Here is a 21141-nt window from a genome sequence, read left to right as displayed (position 1 = left end):
TTCTCTCAGTGAATTATATTTTACAGCTGTATAAATGGATGGATGATGATGGATTTGTTTGATGTACAGTATGAGACAGCTGTGGACACTGAGAATCTAGAGACTTTGCAGCCATTGGCCTATCACACTGTCAACCGACGATACAGTGAATTCCTCAACCTTCAGACCCGTTTGGAAGAGAAACCAGAATTACGCAAAATTCTGAAAAGTGAGCAGAGCAGATTATAACTAACAGTGCCAAAGCTTTGTAAAACAATGTTTTTATGGGTTCTCTTGTGCTGTTAAATGTAGATGTGAAAGGACCAAAGAAAATCTTTCCTGAGCTTCCATTTGGAAACATGGACAGTGACAAAGTCGAGGCCAGGAAAGGACTGTTGGAAACATTCCTTAGAGTAAGTTCTTTTTAATTTCTTTGTTAATATAATTAAATCACATTAACTTTCACATCATTACACAGTTCGGGCTTTAAATCAGATTGGATACTATAGATAGTGTTGACCTCCATCATCCAGTGTTTCCTGTGACATTGCTGAATCTACAGTACAATGGCAAAAGAAATTATATTTTAGCTGAGTTTTGAGCTTGTAGTATTTTTCCCTCAACATATTCAAATAAATAAATAAGAAGCACTTCTCAGTATACTATAGACTATTGGCTGCACGCAACAACAAACGTACAGAACGACCGAATTGTGATCAAATGAGCCAGTTCTTTTTAATGAATCGATCAGATTGACTGACAAATTAGTTATTGGTATTTATTGGTATGAATAATGATTTGCTCACTGGCAGTCATGTATGATGGGAATTTCCCAAAAAAACATTTGATTTGTATTTGTGAAACTTAAATCAGTGTAATTACAAAAAAAGGATTTTCTTTCTCTTTAGTACAGTTGGCCCTCACCATCATCTCATACACCTTTTTTTTTACAGCAACTTTGTGCCATTCCTGAAACTGCCAACAGTGAAGAAATGCAAGAATTTCTTGCTCTGAACACTGATGCGAGAATTGCCTTTGTCAAGAAACCTTTCATTGTTTCACGCATAGATAAGGTACTTTTAAAAAAAAATGCTCATAGTATTTTTTCTTGATTGAAACACTTTGATTTAAAGTGCCGTCACTCTTAACGGATTGCTATATATGACCGGGTAGATTGTGGTGAACGCTATTGTGGACACATTGAAGACGGCTTTCCCTCGCTCAGAGCCACAGAGCCCTACTGATGACATAGACGCAGAGCCTGATGGGAAATTCTCCACGGACAAAAAATCAAAGTATGGCAAGAGAGTGCTCGTTGTTTTATTTGTTTCTGAATGCTGGTAGCTGCAAAAATGTTCCTGCATAAGTAAGTCTTCCAGATTTCTTGCATCACTGACTCTTCTTTCTGGTTCATTTTTCTAGGTCTAGAATGAGGTTCTCTAGTAAAAGTGCACCTGCTATTAATGTGTCTGAAATGAGACCCAAAGTGGTTTACTGCTTTGATGAAAGCAACACTGTAAGTAGCAATCGTCATTTCCTGAGGCTTTTTCAATGCAAGTTGTTTGACGGGGCTTATGCTTACACCAGTAGTCCAAATAATTGATAATTTAATTATTCTTTCAGCTACCAAGTGGAGTGTAGTACATTCAAATTTGTTTCACACATTTTGACATGTTTGATTATCCCCTCAAAGTCAGCCTTCTGATTAGCAACCCTTTTTTTTTTTTTTTTTCAGGTTTTTAATGGCTTCTCATTGAAAGAGTTTGAGAGCTTCATCTCAGAGAAGGAGTGTTTTGAGGGTAAAGCTCCAAGCTTTGATGCTGATGGAGACAGAAGCGGGTCACACGGACACAAATGGAATACGAAACCCTGCACATGTGCCAGAGCGAAGCAACAAAATGCACCTATTCTCAGTGACACTGGTAAGGACTCTTGCTTAGACTGTAAGGGTTAAACAGTTTTTAGGTCAAAATCAATTTTGGCAAATGGCACTACACACATTTTATCACAGTAATCCCAATGTGAATGCTCATCAAAAGTTTGGACAACACTAAGAATTGTGTTGTAATGTTGAAGATGGGATTTAGGGATTTGTTGTGGAAGGGTCCTTGATCCCACACCCATCCTCTGTGCTTGCTTGATTCATAAATAATGACATCAGACATTTTTGGAAACATTGATTTATTTTTATTTGTTGGTAGAAACAGGATTTTTATTTTATTTATTTTTTTGCAAAATTTGCAGATTTTTCAGGATACCTTGAAAAAATGCTGACCACTTTTGCCTTTTTTTTATTTATTTTTTTTACTTTACAACTAATCAATGTTGTTATTTTTTGAAAATTCATAACCAATCTCTGACAAAATTCTACACCTTTAGGTCTCAGTGGTTCCTTAAAGAGATCACCCAAAAATGCAGAACACAAACAAATATTTTTAGAAGAATATCTCAGCTCTGTTTGTCTATTCAATGCAAGTGAGTAGTGGCCAGAACTTTGAAGCTCCAAAAAGGACATAAAGCAGCATAAAATAATCTATATGACTCCAGTGGTTAAAGCCATGTCTTCAGAAGTCATATTATATGTGTGGGTGAGAAACAGTTCAATATTTAAGTCCTTTTTTATTATAAATTCTCCTCCCCGCACAGTAGGTGGCGATATGCAGGAAGAATGCAAATTGCCAAAAACAAAAGAAGAATGTGAATGTGAATGAGATCTACACACCTTGCCATGCTAGTGCATTTGGAGTCAGTCACCTCAGGAACAAATTCATTGTATTAAAGCACAGAAGGATGATTGTTAATAATGTAAAAGTACAAGTTTTTTTACATGGGTCATTTATAATATTAATATCAGTATGGATCTCAGCAGGGCCCTGTATTAACATATGTGCAGTAACACATAAACACCGTATTAATACATTCTTATCCTTCTTTAGGGTAATAACAGTAAATACTGCTGATTTTAGTGATTATGACCCTTGGTTGTTAACCATAATGCCCAAATACCATTGTAAAGCAGTCAAATAGTTCTATGATATCTATAAAATAACTCTAGAGGGCAGCAAAGTACTTTCATAATACTGCTTAGTGTCTTGTGCATCTGGAGAAAAACCATCTCTCATAGCGATGGTCAAGAAAAATAAACTCAAGGCCATCTAAGGTTCCATATTATAAAACTTGTCAGTTATTGGATCTTTATATATTCATATTTTAGGTGTGCTTATTCACTTCAGCATGCATACAATATGTGCACTTGTTCACCAATCTGAATGGGAGCCAAAATAATTATATAAACATGTATTCAAAGATTGTGACCACTGTCTCTCATAGTGTTTTCCAGCTATGACTCATCCTCTGAGTTGTATTGTGTACCTGTGTGTTTGTGTACAGCCAGTGAGACGGCTCTGTCTGACCTGGCCTTGAAAATCCTATGTCTACTCATGAAGAATCAGTGGAGCTGGCTGTGCACAGAAAACATTCAGAAGACCATCAGACTGCTTTTTGGAACCTTCATAGAAAGGTGCGTAAACCACAACCCAAAGATAAGTTATCCTGATTAACAATAATTCATAAAAATACAAAGAGTTCATGCCGAATAATAATTTTTAAACGCTTTTCAAAATTCCAAATTCTATATGACAGTAAAGCACGACAGTTTAAGACTCATGAATAATATGTATTTTATTAGTGTCTTATAAAAGAAATCATCTTCAATATAGTTATTTCATTTTGCACAAAAGTTTTAATAAGTATACACTGCCATTCTTAACTGAAGCTACAGTAACTGCAGTGAAGTGATTGGATTGGCTTGGATATTGGAAAAAACATCGTGACGGAAAATAAAATGTCATACATTTTTTCACTCCCAAAACATAATGATAGCACACTCTGTCAAGTCATTTAAATCATACATAGATTTGTATAACTTTCCTTTAGATTTTTGTATAAACTTTTTGTATAATTTTTGTACATTTTCCATTTGCTTATGTATTTGTTTGCCAGTGCCCTTAAAATGGACTTTAAAGGTGCAGTAAAGCTGTTTTAAATGTCCTGACTCTCTGTGGTCATTAAAAATCCCTGGGCATTTCTCGTAAAGAATAGAGGTGTAACCCTGGTGTCCTGGCCAAATTCCCCCATTGGCCCTCATCAGTCATGGCCTCCTAAAAATCCCCCTCCATGAATTGGCTCTATCACTCTACTCTCTCCTCTCCATCAACAACTGGTGTGTAGTGAGCGTACTGGTGCACTATGGATGCCGTTGCATCATCCAGATGGATGCTGCACACTGGTGGTGGTTGAGGAGATTCCCCTTTTCACTGTGTAAATCTCTTTGAGTGTATTGTCAGAAAAGTGCTTTATAAATGTAATGTTCATTCATTAAATTTTTTGCTAACTAAAACATTTTACACAAAGACAAGAATAGCATTTTTTAGAAACATGTTGAAAATGATGTAGACTCACATGAGATGAAGAAACCTAATAAAAGCTGTTTAATTTTACATGGAGTGGGACGCCCCCCTCATGGGCTCTGCCATGTTGACAGCACATGACAGTGTGTCATGCAATTGACTTGAGTTACTGCAACTAATAATGACAACAATAATAACATGTATACTTTATATAACGCTTACAGCAAATGCTAAAAACATAAGTACATGTAAACAAAACAAGCAAACCAAACAATATAACAAACCCAATATACTAACTACAAACAACAACGGAGCACGAGTCAACAGTATGGTCCAGAGTTACGAAATGGTATTAATAAACAGGAGTGTGATCTACCAGACAGTCCAAATCTAATGAGTGCAAGAGGAGAGATAAATGTCCAAACGAGGTCCCTGTTGGAGTCATGAACAAACCACTACGTCCTGCAGCTCTCAAGGCACCATTAACGGATAAACAGTCCGACATCAAAGGCCAATCGTGAGCTCAAGGCGGTGTTTAGCCAACAAAGAGCTCACAAGTCACAGTCCAGCTTGCAACAACATACAAAAATTATTTTGTATAAAATCCAAGAATGTCCATTTTAGGGATGTGTGTAGTATGAGACTGAGAAAACGCATACTGAAAGTAACAAAACGGAAGATTGACAAACATATTCGGTGTTAAGCATTTAGTAAACAAACTTTCAGTATCCAGGACGATGGGTGTCAGTATAGAGTCCAAAACCACAAGTACTACTGGGGTCGATGGGACGAGTAAGAGCCAGCTAAAATCTAACTGAGTGCACCTTTAAAGTCAGCTTAGGTTCATGAATCTAAACCAGATTCAGATTTTCGATTTTGCAGCTCCTTGGATAAGACCTCAAAGTTAAATCAGTTATACAGAGTTTCTAGAAAGTTTTTTTAAATACACTTTTCACCTTTCAACAGTGTGTAATTTCTGCACCACTAGCATCACCAAACAAATGGCAAAAATAAGGATTGTTTTCAAACAGTTTTTACGAACACTACTTTTTGGCAGATAATGCAAATGTATAAAGGCTGGTTGTGTGCAGCATTTCTACACTCTAGGCCTTTTCCACATTCTTGATCCTGGCTAGTCAAATAAGAGTAGCTTATTCACAAAGGTACCACTCCAATTTATATATCACAGGTAATTATCAGATGCATTGATTCAATATAAATAGGTAAAAAATGAAATGGAATCCACACACCCATTCACAAATGGGACAGGGTCTGACACTGTCTCTGTGTGGGTTATATTATGGTAGGCCACCATAATAGGTTCAGTCTTCACCAGTCTTCACATTGTAGACATTGAATCTCAACCGGGCCTAAAGAAAAGACACACCAGATGGATTGATTGAATGAGGTGTTACCTGAAGGCATCACTCATTCCCTCCCCAAACTGCTGCACAATGGCGTGATCATTCTTATTTTTAAACGTGAATATAAATACTTTCTTAAACAAGTTGGGCAGTGGGGATTGATGACAACTTGATGTAGGAAGTTTGTGTTTTAAAGCTGTCATCAGGAACCTTTCCTCCATCCACTGCTCCACTTCTGGAGTTAATTACAGTTACAGGACAGCCATCGAGTTCAGCTTTGGTTTCAGTGTGTAGTTTAAGATTTCTGCTTGGCTTTAATTAAAATACTTCTTGTTTTAGCTGCTCAATTTAGTGATGACTGCATGTCTAGTACAGATTTATCCTGTGGCACAAGAATCCCTCTTTAACAGGGGTTCTCAACCAGGGGGCATGGGCCCGCAAGGGGGCCTCAGCAAACTTTCAAGAGGGCCTCAAGATGATTTAATGGAATAGTTCACCTAAAAATGAAATTATCTCATCATTTAGTCACCCTCAAGTCATTCCAAAACCATATTACTTTCTTCCGAAGAACTCGTGAGAAGAAATTACCATGCTAGTGCCTGAATTTGTGTTCACAATTCTTTCTTGGTTTCTTTAAAACCATCTTGTCCATGCTGGGAGATTCAAGCTGAAAGGACAGGCCTCACATTAAAACACACACGCAAGCACCCAGCTCTGTACGCATCTGTTTTGCAGATACACTTGGTGTGATGTGATCTGATTTTTTGTGATGTCTAGCCATTCAGATGGCTTGTTTGTGCAGCGGTGTATTAAACACCTGCTTGCAGACAGGCTTCCTGCCATGTTTAGCTGATGGCAAACAGCCATGGGAGGGGAAAGTTGGAGCGAGGCCCACACCACACAGTTGGTCAGAGACAGTCTTAAACACGTATCTGTTTTTAAAAAAGCTGATCAGGAAATTGTTTTGTTCACTGAAATAAATGTAATGTGGTGACTTGTGATGGGATAATTTTTCCTCTATTTCCCCCACAACGACTTGGTTTTTAGGCTACAGAACATTTATTTAATCCTCAGTGTGCTTTAAACAACATGTTTCAGTGAAATGAACATGGCATCATTCCTTCACTTGGTTTTTGTTCAGTGTTGTTCTTTGGTTGAGGCTTTCGTTCTGAGAAGTCTCATTCTGTGTTGTTATCATTAACAGAAACTACCGTAAAAACATTTTAATTTTAACGGTCAAATTTTAAAATACTATGGTAAAAAACGTTAATTGGTTAACAGGGTGACCTTAACAAATACGGTTAAACATTATAAGATATTTAACAAGGAAATACAGTTGAAGTCAGAAGTTTACATACACGTTAGCCAAATACATTTAAACTCAGTTTTTCACAATTCCTGACATATAATCGTAGAAAACATTCCCTGTCTTAGGTCAGTTAGGATCACTATATTAAGAATGTGAGAATGTCAGAATAAAAGTAGAGAGAATGATTTATTTCAGCTTTTATTTCTTTCATCACATTCCTAGTGGGTCAGAAGTTTACATACACTTTGTTAGTAATTGGTAGCATTGCTTTTAAATTGTTTAACTTGGGTCAAACATTTTGGGTAGCCTTCCACAAGCTTCTCACAATAAGTTGCTGGAATTTTGGCCCATTCCTCCAGACAGAACTGGAGTAACTGAGTCAGATTTATAGGCCTCCTTGCTCGTGCAGGCTTTTTCAGTTCTGCCCACAAATTTTCTATTGGATTGAGGTCAGGGCTTTGTTGTCCTTAAGCCATTTTGCCACAAATTTGGAGGTATGCTTAGGGTCATTGTCCATTTGGAAGACCCATTTGCGACGAGCTTTAACTTCCTGGCTGATGTCTTGAGATGTTGCTTCAATATATCCTCATAATTTTTCTTCCTCATGATGCCATCTATTTTGTGAAGTGCACCAGTCCCTCCTTCAGCACACCCACAACATGATGCTGCCACCCCCATGCTTCAAGGTTGGGATGGTGTTCTTCGGCTTGCAAGCCTCACCCTTTTTCCTTCAAACATAACGATGGTCATTATGGCCAAACAGTTACATTTTGGTTTCATCAGACCAGATTTGGTTTTCACCAATCCCTTTATGATAAGATGCCTGTGTGTCAGGATCATTATCTAGGTCTGGGGGCAAAAATGTCACAAAGTGACAAAACTGCAACAGAAAAAAAAAAAAAAAAGTAGTAGTGCCCCTATAGTGAATTCCTTTATTTGTTATTCAACATTTGATATATTTCATTATTCTAGGCCTATATAGTTATGGGTTTAGAAAGGGTTTAATTATGTTATAGTCATTGTAACGTAAATGATTAAACAAATAGTTTTTTCTACTTGGTGGAAAATATAAGTTTATGAGTGCTGTAGCTACAAACCAACATTTTGACCCAAACTATCTAGCACCTACCGAGTTTAAACTTAATTTGCGCTCTTTACTTTCAACCCTCTTACCTATTCTTGTTTTATTTTTTTGTTATATGCTTATATATTGGTATTTACTCTTTAAATTAATACATTTTATTTAAATTTTATGTTTATTTAGTGATTATTGCTAGAAAATAATGAAATCACCCAAATCAGGGTTGAAAACAATATTTAAACATGTCCCAAATTTTGGTAACAGGGTTGCAAAAATGCCAACTTCAAACAAAATAGAAAATAAAGCAGCTGTATGATATTTAGTTTCATGTCCTGACTCCTCAGGTGGATGAACAACTTTTTCTAAAGGTCCTTTCTTTGGCCCTTTGTTGAAAAAGTAAAAAATGTCTTGATGAGCTTCAAGCCCAACTTTGTACTCTAGTCATGGAAAGTGCAATGTATTTGTAATTACGAGACCATTTTCAAACTGGCACATCATTTAGGCCTACTATAGAATTGCATTTATTAGTTCTACGATAAGTACTATGGAAATAAAGCTAAAATCATTTCCAGCAAAAATTCAGGTACAGCTATAGCTGAAACCCCAACCCAGCCCGTCATTCACAATTTTGCTTAAAATGACTCTGACACTTGCCTCAAGTAAATTGGCTCAAACATTAGATGATGATTAATGGGTGCAGTTTTTATCTAAATAAAAACATGTCGAATGTGGAGACAGAAACATGAGCCAGCCAGTTCGTGTCTTGGTACAAACAGATACAGTGGATGGACATCATCTCACGGCTCTTCTAGTGCCTTACCGGATGTCTTTAGCTAATTATCAAGAGGGCAACAGAGTTTCCTAATGGGAATTTACACATTCTGCCATAGCAACCTCAGACAGCATGCCTCCATGATGAAAGCAGCTTTTTTTTTTTTTTTTTTTTTTTTTTTTTTTTATTAACAAAAGAATTATATATTGCTTATAGAAAATGAAGACTGTTTTTAGGGCCATTCACTCAAAAAAAATATTTTTGTCTATTTCTAAGATTTATGCATTTCAATTTCATAACAAAATTGCATCAAATTGATCTGTGTTGTTTAACATGATTAAATGAATAAAACTTAAAATATTTAGGTTTATTTTATTTCCTGAAAGATTACGCTGTTCAATTTGATGGAATTTTATGAAATTGAAATCTTAAATCTTAAAATATTTTAAAGTGGATTTGTTGAAAACATTGTTACATTTATTTGATATTATATTATGTATGCACATTTTACCCCCAATTCTTATTACCCCAATGTGAAAAGTATTTCTACATTATAGTTGTACTCCCTTGGTACTGCCTTTCATTTGCTCCGATTTTAATCATTACAACAGCATCTTTTTACTGTAATAAAGTAAAAAAAATTAATAAATACAAAAAAGTCACTGAAAATGTCACAATGCTGCTCCTAAATGTAGGCTTCATTTTCTTTATGGGGAATATAACCAGGACATTTTCTAAACCGGTTTTGTGAGAGTCACCGAGAAGGAAAACAAATAGATGTTTAAACTTTTATTAGCAGTGGATCAATTATCACCTCAGGAATGTCAGGCTTATTCCTATAATATGGCCCTCAAGACATAAGAATGGTTACTGTCCCTTGAAGAAAATTATTTTTAATATACTCCTCTAGCCTTGATAATAACAGTGTTATCCTACAGCCAACAGATAACCTCTAGCCTTGATCACTACGATCAGGGATATTTAGTCACCATATTGATTCCTAATTTTGGCCCACTGCTTGGAAATGACTGCAAAACCTGCACCAGCTTTGACTTAAACTTCCCAGACAAGCACGCAAACGTTTATTCTTATATAACAGGTTCTGATCAAGGGTAGAGGGGTGAGTGCTTTAGATCCAAGGCTGCTCATTCCTGCACCAGTGTTGCCCTAACACACCTGTCTGTAATTTTCAAGAGAATGTAAAGACCTTTGATTATCCGGCTCAGGTGTGTTTGATTACAGTTGGATCTGAAATCTTAGCACCCCCTGCTTTAGATTAATGATCATGTCTTTAAAACCACTTGGTGGCAGTGTCTACTGTTCAAGTACTGATTGAAGATATCAGTAAATAAGTAGTAGAAATATGTTTTAATGGGCCGTTCTCAGCTGTTGTTTTATTACTATCATGTAATTAAATGGAGCATGTCTTGAACTATGGCGTATCGTGATGGAAGTTTTACAGGATATATATTCATGACAGACCAGATCAATTAGTATTGTTGGTAATGGTAATACTTGGAGGTATCCCTGTTGCTCAGCTGGTACAGCATGCTACTAGTAATGGCAAGGTCAGGGGTTTGGTTCCCTGGGAAAACACAAACTGATAAAATGTACACCATGAATGCACTGTGAGTCATAAAAGTGTCTGCCAAATAAATGAATGTAAAATGTAAATGAAGGTGTTCTGGAGTTAAATGTTTCATTCATAGTGTGTTTTTGAAGTTAACATGAAAGGAAAATTGACCCTTATGGAGACTGATTCATTTGTGCACAAAATGTTTGTCTTCGTAATCATTCTTCAAAATGCAGTGACCTGCTCCACCTCTAAATGACTACTTTTTGAGTAACATCACCAAGCCCTCTTATTTTTTAACCCCTCCAACCACCTGTCACGTAGAGACCACTTTCCATGAACTAGTCAATTCCCGATAAATAAAATAAAGTGGTACATTTTTTTTTTTTCTCATGGAATATCCTGTTTCACCTGAAAAATATCACATTATGGAAGAAAAATGGGTTGCGAATGCTTTTTCATGTCGACTCTGATATTGGTTACTGTCTTGATTCGCACAAGCAGTAAGCCATGAGCCCTTACCATTGTGCCTTTGTGCACGTAGATGCAGGTTGCTCCAGATGGATTGTTCCAGTAATAAGTTAATTGCACCATTCAGTGGTGACATCACATGTAGTAAAAGTTGCAGAAACAAATTCACCGCCTCTGATCATGTGGCAATGAATAAAGATTCTGACTAAATGGACTGAAAATCTCCCTTTCTGACATTTTTTTTTTTTTTTCTCTGATCTATCATTCTGGAGACTTTGATTCTGGCTGGTAGTACTGCAGACTTGTCTCCACACTGCAGCAGCAAGTCCGTCCAGCGGTTATGCTTTGTCACCCCAATGTCAAACAACCACGGCAGTACATATACAAAAACACAGACCATAAATTGGTCCTGTCTTTTGCAAATGACAACATCCACCCAAGCTTGTGGTTGTGCTCCAAAGGATCCATTGATCTGACTTATTACTAACAGAACACTGCATAATTTTCCTTCTTTTGTAGAAATAAACTTTGCATGCATGTGATTATGGCCATGGTTTTTCATTTCATGAAGTCCCAAAGTCACATTTTAAAGTTTATTCAAAAATGTAATCACCAGAGTTTCATAACATCCTGATGTATGATTTTGTTTTTCTCAGAATAATCTTTTATTGATTTTATCTTTTCATAGTATGCATGGTGAGGAGAGACAATTGTAACATGGGTGTCTGTGACAAAGGGCTTTTCTTTTCATCCAGGCCTTGCTTAACAACACAGTTATAAATAAAACAATGTTGATATTGTTAATCTCTCTGTACATGCAACCACACTACCAAACACTTAAGAGTATCTGATTGGAGATTAAAGTTTAATCAGTGTTGAACAAAATTGAACATCTTCCCAGCATTCTTAGTGGGTGAGATAGAGTTATTACAAAACATGTAAAATACTCCATGGTTACAAGATCCAAATGGCACAGTGCTTGGTGATTTTCCAATCTCCAGGCCTACACAGAATCTGTGCATGCAGAATTCCACAGAAAACTGAACTCCTTACACTTTGTCTAAGCCGGACGTGAGCAGTGCATCGTGACGCATCAGAAGTAGTTTGTTTTAACTGTAATCATTGAAGCTGTTTACTCTGGAAGGGTCCATTGCATGTTGTTGCGTTAGTCCGTCTGAAATAAAATTATTTTACGTACCAAAAATCATAAATGTGAATCTTTTTGCCATGAATTTCAATTGTTGTATTAAAATAACTTCTGACTACAACATTAAAGCCAGCTTGCGATGTGTTTGGTCTCTGTCTACTAATCTTTTCAATGAATCAATTGATTAATCTCAGTGAGTCTAAATTATTCATTAGCAATTCTGTCTGAATCAAATAGATTTTTTTTAAGGTCCTTATTCAGTAAACACAAATGACTGGAAAGTTCATGGAGAGGTCATGGCAATTCATTGGTCAAATGTGTGTGAGTGCTGTTTTGCAAAGGTGTTAAACACCTGACAGCAGTTTAGGGACTCTAGCTAAAGGCTAAACTCTGAATAAATAAGGCAGAATCTATCAGTAGGCCCATCTGTAAATAAGACCTCACTGAGAAAATCTCAGTATGAAGCTTTAATCTCATCTCACAGTCTCAAAGTTTGTGTTTGTCATTTTATCTTTAGTAATTGCATTTTCATTTACAATTAGTCATTTAGCAGACACCTTTATCCAAAGCGACTTACAATTGCCTCAGAGGTGATTTGTTATCTGCAAATGCACACATAGAAGATGCTGTTCAAACCAAGATATTATTTCTAGCCTTGAATATGGCCTTTGAGGTGAAATATGTTCTTGTTTTACAATAGCTGTGTCTTGAGATGGATTTTGTCTGAGATAATGTAGTTAATTTGGATTTTGGGAAGACAATCTGTTTCGGTCCAACATTCCTTTGGGTTTTGAAACAGACTGCTAACTTGTAATGGCTTGTTTAAAAAGCTGGAAAACAACCCAGAGCGTTTGATTATTTCACAGTGCAAATTGATGCAGTTCAGATCTTGGCTGCCCACATAGGTCACTATGTTCCATTTGGTAAGAAAGCAGGAGCTGAATTGGTCTCCTTGTTGCCTCTATTTGGACCAGGAACGCTGATTTATTAGTCTGCACAGACACCTGTTGCCGACACCTGCACAAGAATCAGTTTTTGTCTATTTGTGTCATTTCATGCTCCCAGACTTCACCTACCTCAAGGTTTAGCTCTTGCCTTGAGAAAGAAATCATCTTGGAAAACTTTGTGTTCTAAATGGGTTTAAAAGATTTTATAACTCGCCTGTGAGATCAAACTTGCCAGAATCAGCAGTCACAATCTAAGTTGAAGGAACTTGGAATGGCTTGGATAAGGGTCATGTCAGTTCAATTTACTATGTCCTCATTATATTGGATTCAACAGCAGTTATTGTACATACATGGATTAGGGATAGGGTTAGTTTTTATTTTTTTCAAATTCCCTAACCCGGGACAAAAATTTTAAAGAGGTCATGTCATGGGGCCTGGGTAGCTCAGTGAGTAAAGACACTGACTGCCACCCCTGGAGTCGTGAGTTCGAATCCAGGGCATGATGAGTGAAATTGGCCCGGTTTCTAGGGAGGGTAGAGTCACGTTGGGTTAACCTCCTCTTGGTCGCTATAATGTGGTTCTTGCTCTCGGTGGGGCGCGTTGTGAGTGGTGCATGTGCTGTGGAGAATAGCGTGAAGCCTCCACACGCGCTATGTCTCCGTGGTAATGTGCTCAACAAGCCAGTGATAAGCTGCGCGGATTGACGGCCTCAGATGAGGAGGCAACTGAGATTCGTCCTCCGCCACCTGGATTGAGGCGAGTCACTACGCCACCACAAGGACTTGGAGCGCATTGGGAATTCCAAATTGGGGCCATGTCATTTTCCTTGAGGTTCACACATGCCAGTAAAGGTTTTTGCACAGCTCCAAAAGCTTGTTGGTCTCTACGCGGGAACGAGTTATGTCAGGGAACGGAGGGCGGTATGATGTTTCGTCACCATGGTAAAGTTTTCCCAAACCAACAACAGAGCAGCAAGGAGTACTACTTTGCTCTATAACAACAAAAAAAAAAAAACACAAAATGATCAGATATCAAAAGCGTTCAGGTAACACGACGAAACGAGTGCTCTACTTGTGATATGGTATTTACGGAGATCTGAAATAAACTAGAAAAAAATACTCTACAAGAATGAAGATACACCACGAAATGATGCATGCTGCCTTCAATCGGACAATTGGCCAAATCATAAACAAATTGAAAAACACAGGGTACCACAGAGTAAAGGGACCATAAGAAGGACATAAGCAAAAGTGACAGTGGACAGCAGTGTTGTTTTGGACTCGGACACCGACCAGCCTGTTAACTAACCAGGGCATTGAATTCAGCAAGTAACGCTCGTGATAAACAGTGAATCGCCGGTGTCCTCAGCAGCTGATCTCAGTAAGTTGTTTTTATTTGCCAACTTTGTTAGTTTTTCTTACACTGTTGTCATCATATTTTGTGCATTGTTTTGTTCTGTAAGAGGATTTTTGACCAGCTACCCATCAAGTTTGTAAGATCGCGACTATCTGTTAAGTAAAACGGTGGGATTCTCAATCAAAAATATTATATGCTATGGCAACAATACAAATACAACCATCTGATACACCAATGTTAATAATGATTCCACTGTAACAGTTTACAGAACTTAGTAACTTAAGTCTTAGTTCATACAATATAATGTAATTACCTGTCCTCTTTTGCGTAGATGTCGTCTCTGACAATCTTGTTGAGCAATGTAATGATGGATTGCATTAATCCGTATGTTTGAATATGTCCTCAAAACAAGAGTAAAGCTGTATACAAACACACTGTGTTGCGCCATGTTTGTTTATGTTTGAGGTAGTCACTTGAAACTACTACGTAGACAGAAACCCGTTACGTCACCGTTCGGCTCTCAGGTCAGTGAAAAAGCACGGCCGGTTTACAATAGGCTCCAGATTGCCCCGGCCATGAATCAGCGGAGCACAGGCTTGGCACGAGAACCATCGCAATCTCGGAGGAAAAGGGCTATGTCTGAAATGCTCTGTTTTCTGTGCTGTCCCCTTCAATACTTCAATATTCCCACTGTTAACCGGGGCAGGGAATCCCCCTAGAGTGTTTTGCTGCTTGAAGGTGCACTCAGCGATTCCTGAGAAACACTGTTGATATTCGAACTCAACTGCCAAAACAAACACACCCCTCCCTTCATTGCTCCTTTGGAAGTTCCGCCCACAAAATTCATCCAGTTCCAGACACTCACAACTCTCCTGCTATTAAATCTAACATCACAACAACAGCATATATGGGTTCTGTGAAGCATAGCAAAATTTATGTTACCCACCTATCGAGAAGAAAAAGAGCAACTTCTGCATTCGTCTTCAAGCCTTTTACCTCTCGGAGGTCTCTCCACCGCTGAAAAGCCTCGCCGATGTTGACATGGCTGCTAGCCCTTGACTTATCGTAATCCTTTTTTTTTAGTTTATATTTGTCTGACCTTTTTTTCTTGATCTGTTTCTCAGCCATTTGTCCTCCTTGGAGTTTAGAAAGTTCGCATCAGCCATATTTGCTGTCGCTCTTCTAATGAATTTCCCTCTCGCTTTGCCCCCTCCCCCCATCCTGTGCACGTGCAAGAACCATCCCCTGTTACTGATTGGCTCGAGTAGTGTTGTGTGGATCGATCCGATCCACTTTGTTTTTGTCCCATTTACAGAGCCAGGGCTGTGTACAAATACTAGATTTTTTTTTCAGCCCACCCACAGAATAGACAGCTAGCAGATTGTGACCTGCAGGCCTCTTTCGCATCAATAAAGGTCACTGTCCATGACTCCAGTCCAGTCCATGAGTTGAAGCTCAAGCGCAACTGGATTATGCAGCAAGACAATGATCCACCTCTAAATGGCTCAAAAGAAGCAAAATTTAAGTTTTGGAGTGGCCTAGTCAAAGTTCTTACTTGAACCCGATTGAGATGCTGTGGCAGGACCTTAAATGGGCAGTTCATGCTCGAAATCCTTCCAGTGTGGCTGAACTAAAGCAGTTCTGCAAAGAAGAGTGGGCCAAAATTCCACCACAGCGTTGTGAAAGACTGATCTCCAGTTATTGGAAGCGTTTTGTTGCAGTTATTGCTGCTAAAGGTGGCACAACCAGCTATTAAGTTTAAGGGGGCAGTTTGTTTGTTTTTCACATGGGTTATATAGGGGTAGGATAACATTTTTGCTTCAATAAAAATATATATATTTAAAATCTGTATTTTGTGTCAGGCAAATAATTTTTCACAGCACTGTATTTCTTTGGTAAGAAACCATGTAATAAGCATGATCCGCTTCACGTTGGAGTTGTGATCATGGTTAATTTTGTGACAAAAATGGCTGACTATACAATTCCTTACATATCAAACACAGACAGATGAAACTGTATTATTTGCTATTAACATTTTTATTGATTCTTATGTTAAATATGGAATAAACAAAACACATACATAGAGAATCAACTTAACTCCCATTATTACCCCCTTCCCAACCCCACCCTGTCTTTCAACAAATATCCCTGTGGTCAAAGCCTAAATTACACCATGCACACATATAAGCAAACAAACCAAAGAAAATGTTTGAGAAAATAAAAAATTTAAAAATCAGCAAACAAAGAGAAAAGAAAGAATTCCACAAAGAATAGAATTTACAACTACCAACACAATTCTGTTTCTCTCCACATACTCCTCACTGAGAGCCCTCCAGAAAGGCCAAATACCTGTCCCATTTCTTACCATACATGTCTGTTTTGCCAAGCTGTTTATATGGCATCTTTTCAAATGCCGCCACCCTGCCCAATTTGGTGAACCATTCTTGAAATGAGGGAGCACCAATTGACTTCCATCCTCTTAAGAATTATTTGTCTGCCAATCATTACACTAGTTTGGACCACATTTACACATTTTACACTGTCTGGGGCAGAATGAAATTTGAGTATCTAAAACCTCATGGATAAAATTCTGGAGTCTTACCCAGAATTCTTGAATCTTAGCACAGAAACATAGAGCATGGGCTATGTCTCCATCCTCAAACTGACATCGCCAGCAGGTAGGTTTGTTTTTTAAACCAAACCTAAACAATCTAGAGGGAGTCCAGAGAAACGATCTTAACTGAATAAGGCATACCCTTGCATCCCTAGACATAGTTTTAACATTTTTAAAAATTATTTCCCACTCCCCATCCTCCAGTACCAAGTTCGATGAAACTGTATTATTACATTTGTTACTCGACAGCATTATTGTACACAACAAATGGGGGAACTTTACATGACATCTTAATCATTTCGTTGGTTAAAAGACTACAGTAACAGTGTTGAAGTACCTCAGCCGCTCTCTCTCGCTCTCTCTCACTATCCGTTCACCAAGATGATTATGTATGTTGTGGAGGTGGGGCTATTCAAAAGAACACCCCTTTCCCACATCACTATGGGACCGATTTTAAAATGTCGTTTTTGCTGGGTGGAAACAATAAATGCTTTTTTTTGGACTGGAGAGGAAGTTTTGAGTTCTGAAACTTACAGTATGTTTTTTAGTACAATGACCTCTTACATGTCAAAATATCAAGACAAAAATGGATTCCTCATGAATTGACCCCTTTAAAATGTAACTTGTCCTATAGCTTTCAAACTACATCCACTAGTTTTGGCACAGTCCTTCAGCCTGTTCTCATTTGAGTTACTATAAGTCTTCTAAGTGATCCAACTTAAAAACCAAACCAATCAAAAACCCATAGACGTCTGTTGACCTGTTTCATGTGACGCCATTGTATGCTTCAGTTGCTTTCTGTGTATTCATCGTGAGTTGAAAGCAGCAGTTACCTTCATGCAGATGGGATCATAACAGACATTTTGTAATATTGTGAACAAATCAGTTCTGAAACTTACAGTATGTTTTTAGTACAATGACCTCTTACATGTCAAAATATCAATACAAAAATTGACTCCTCATGAATTGACCCCTTTAAAATGTAACTCGTCCTATAGCTTTCAAACTACATCCACTAGTTTTGGCACAGTCCTTCAGCCTGTTCTGATTTGAGTTACTATATATTTTCTAAGTGTAGAAAATATATTTTCCATAGACTTCTGTTGACCTGCTTCATGTGACGCCACTGTATGCTTTGGTTGCTTTCTATGTATTCTTCATGAGTTGAAAGCAGCCGTTACCTTCATGCAGATGGGATCATAACAGACATTTTGTAATATTGTGACCAAATCAGATGAAGAAACAACACAAAAACATTTGTTACTTCTGAATGAGAGATGTTTATAATGATGTACCTGTAAACGTGTGTACTCGTTGGTCACACATCAGACTCACCGGCATACGGAGATTAATCGTGGATAAAATATATTAAAATGTCTGCGAAAGTCAAATTTGGCAATATTTGTGCTTACTTCAGACCTGTATACACTTTTCCTGTGACTTGGCATGGATCACATGCAATTTATGGTTTTTTTTTATATCATTTTATGAGTGTCGTTAACAAATATTGCTGCTACGAGGACAAAAGCTGCTTTTCCACCATCGGGCCGAACAGTTCTCATCACAAAACCATATCGTTCTGTGCTGTTCCAGGACAGCTGGCATGGTTATGATTTTTTTTTCCACTGTGGTACATAACAGATCCGTCTTTTGGCGATGCTGTGAGAGGTAAACATTGGAGCGAGTGCGGCACACTGTGGAGGATGATCGCATATTCCTGTTTTTTCTCTGCTAACAAACAGCAAAGACACGAACCATGTCACAAAAATATAAAGTGAAGAGAAAAAGGCGCAAGGTTTTCCCTCATTTGTTAAGGGCTTGTGTTCGCCACCGGACACGAACATGCAGAAATGTAAAAGTTTCCCAGCCTCCAGTTCCTACTCAGATTAGTCTTCCAGCACATCAGTTTTTCCAAGTGTATTTGAGATGCAGATTAGGCAAGGCTCCAAATGGAATATACTTATCATGTTTATGTTTTTGGAGTGTCAAAAGAAATGAAGGCTCACATTAAATTCTGAAAAGAGTAGTTTAAACTTAATTGGCTCCAGTGAACTCCAAGCACCCATGTTTTCCACTCCTGTTGGCTTGAGAAATGTTTTCCCTGCTAATTCTGCATGTCTCTGTCAAAGGCAATGCCAATCCGCATGAACTACCCTTTATAAATGGCAGAAATGCCATTAATGGAATAAAATGCTCTACTTGTTGTTCTGAAATAGCTCGTTTTTGTTCCATCACCTTACATCAGAGCCTCTTAAGGATTACGTAGGTGCTCTGACAGAGCTGGTGCAAGCCTTTTCATAAGCTCTATTAGAAACTCCTGGCAACCTAGAATTTTGAGAGTGTAGTAGCTGACACGTTTACAGAAATTAGTTTTGAATTTCATTGATAGAAAACCTTTAGGCTTCTTTTAAAAGACCTCCTACAAAACTGCTATAAAGTTTGCTATTAAAATCTGCAGACTCTAAAATATTACTTTCATGGTACAGAATGGCCATGCTTTGAGCATGCACTCCCTGCATCTGAACATGCATGCCTTTTTATTGTTGCACAGGATGCAAAAGGCAGTACACCAAATAAGTAAGATGTTCGAATACTCAGTATTCATAAAACAATAGGTGAACAATATCTTCTCAGTGCGTACTGCACCTACTGAGGTTCTGAAACACGCAACCAGTGGGCACTTTGCTATCCCATAATTCCACGTGAACTGAGAATTCATCAGATGCAGAAAAAAGAAATAGCTGAGAATTGTGAGCTTTTATTCAAGTGCAAGTTCTATAATAATGAAGAAAAGTGTTCCTTGTGGTAAAATTGTACTTGTTTTACAACAAGTAAATTGTTTGCAAGTTTTTGTCAGTACATCATATGTCCAAGAACACATTTGTCAAAGGACAGTGGCAACACAGATGATGTAATATGTCCAGGGATATATGTATACTACACTTCTCCACACCTTCAGAACATACTTCATCAACATTCAAGAAGTAAGTTCTTAGTCAAATTCAGCACATACTATGAAAGTACAGGAATTTGGACGCAACCACTGAGTATTCATGTTTTTGTTCTCTCAAAGAGTGTCATAGACTAGTAAAAACATGTAGGCCAAAAAAGAAATCTGTAGCAGTTAAATTACCCCACAATATTCATTATATAAGAAATGTGAATTAAACTCTGTCATGTTGTCTTTGAAATTTGACCATAATTGTAATCTAATTGAAGGCGTCCTTATGGCTCCCAAGTGACGCACAGGAGAGGAGTTGCTTCTGAATAAAGCATAAAAACCTATGCACATTGGACCAGTATTATTGTTAATAATGAATACTTGGGGCCTGGGTAGCTCAGCAAGTAAAGACACTGACTACCACTCCTGGAGTTTGCGAGTTTGAATCCCAGGGCATGCTGAGTGACTCCAGCTAGGTCTCCTAAGCAACCAAATGTGCCCGGTTGCAAGGGAGGGTAGAGTCACATGGAGTAACCTCCTTGTGGTTGGAGGTATAATGTGGTTTGCTCTCAGTGGGGCACGTGGTGAGTTGTGCGTGGATGATGCAGTGGATGGCATGAAGCCTCCACACGCGCTATGTCTCCGCGGTAACGCGCTCAAGCCACATGATAATATGCGCATGTTGACGTCTCGCGGAGGCAACTGAGATTCGTCATCCGCCTCCCGGATTGAGGCAAGTCACTAAGCCACCGCGAGGACGCATTGGGAATTGGGCATTCCAAATTGGGGAGAAAAAGGGAGAACATTTTTTTTTTTTTTTACTTAATGAAAAACAGAAATATAAATCAAAACTATAAATATATTAGGATTAACTGAAGCACATTTATTATTATTATTATTATTATTATTATTATTTTGATACACAGTATAATATAACATTTTAAAACTATTCAACCCACCTTTATTACACATGAAAATATCACTATATAGCCATATAAATTTAGTGCTGTTAATTTTGTTTTACTTGATATCAGTTAATGCAAAATACTAAAATACTAAAACTAAATATAATTAAAATATGCAGAAACTAGAAAACCCTGAAAAAAAAAAATAATAACAGTCATGGAGTGTAAAACTACAATGTTGAAATACTTTTGTCACTGTACTGGCATTGAGTG

General features: G+C 37.8%; 1 protein-coding gene across 1 annotated transcript in view; it reads left to right on the top strand.

Annotated features, from left to right (window-relative positions):
- The window catches only part of snx19b (sorting nexin 19b), a 55127-nt gene that overhangs the window by 16121 nt on the left and 17865 nt on the right, over positions 1–21141 (top strand). The window contains exons 3-9 of the mRNA XM_051679696.1: positions 70–208; positions 292–392; positions 933–1052; positions 1153–1274; positions 1402–1495; positions 1715–1901; positions 3370–3499. Coding sequence (XP_051535656.1) covers positions 70–208; positions 292–392; positions 933–1052; positions 1153–1274; positions 1402–1495; positions 1715–1901; positions 3370–3499 — 893 coding nt within the window. The remainder of the gene's footprint in view (positions 1–69; positions 209–291; positions 393–932; positions 1053–1152; positions 1275–1401; positions 1496–1714; positions 1902–3369; positions 3500–21141) is intronic.

The sequence above is a fragment of the Myxocyprinus asiaticus genome, chromosome 39, assembly GCF_019703515.2.
Source record: "Myxocyprinus asiaticus isolate MX2 ecotype Aquarium Trade chromosome 39, UBuf_Myxa_2, whole genome shotgun sequence".
In the NCBI taxonomy this organism is placed as follows: Eukaryota; Metazoa; Chordata; class Actinopteri; order Cypriniformes; family Catostomidae; genus Myxocyprinus; species Myxocyprinus asiaticus.
The sequence above is the reverse complement of the archived record's forward strand: the minus strand, read 5'-3'. Positions and strand labels throughout refer to the sequence as shown.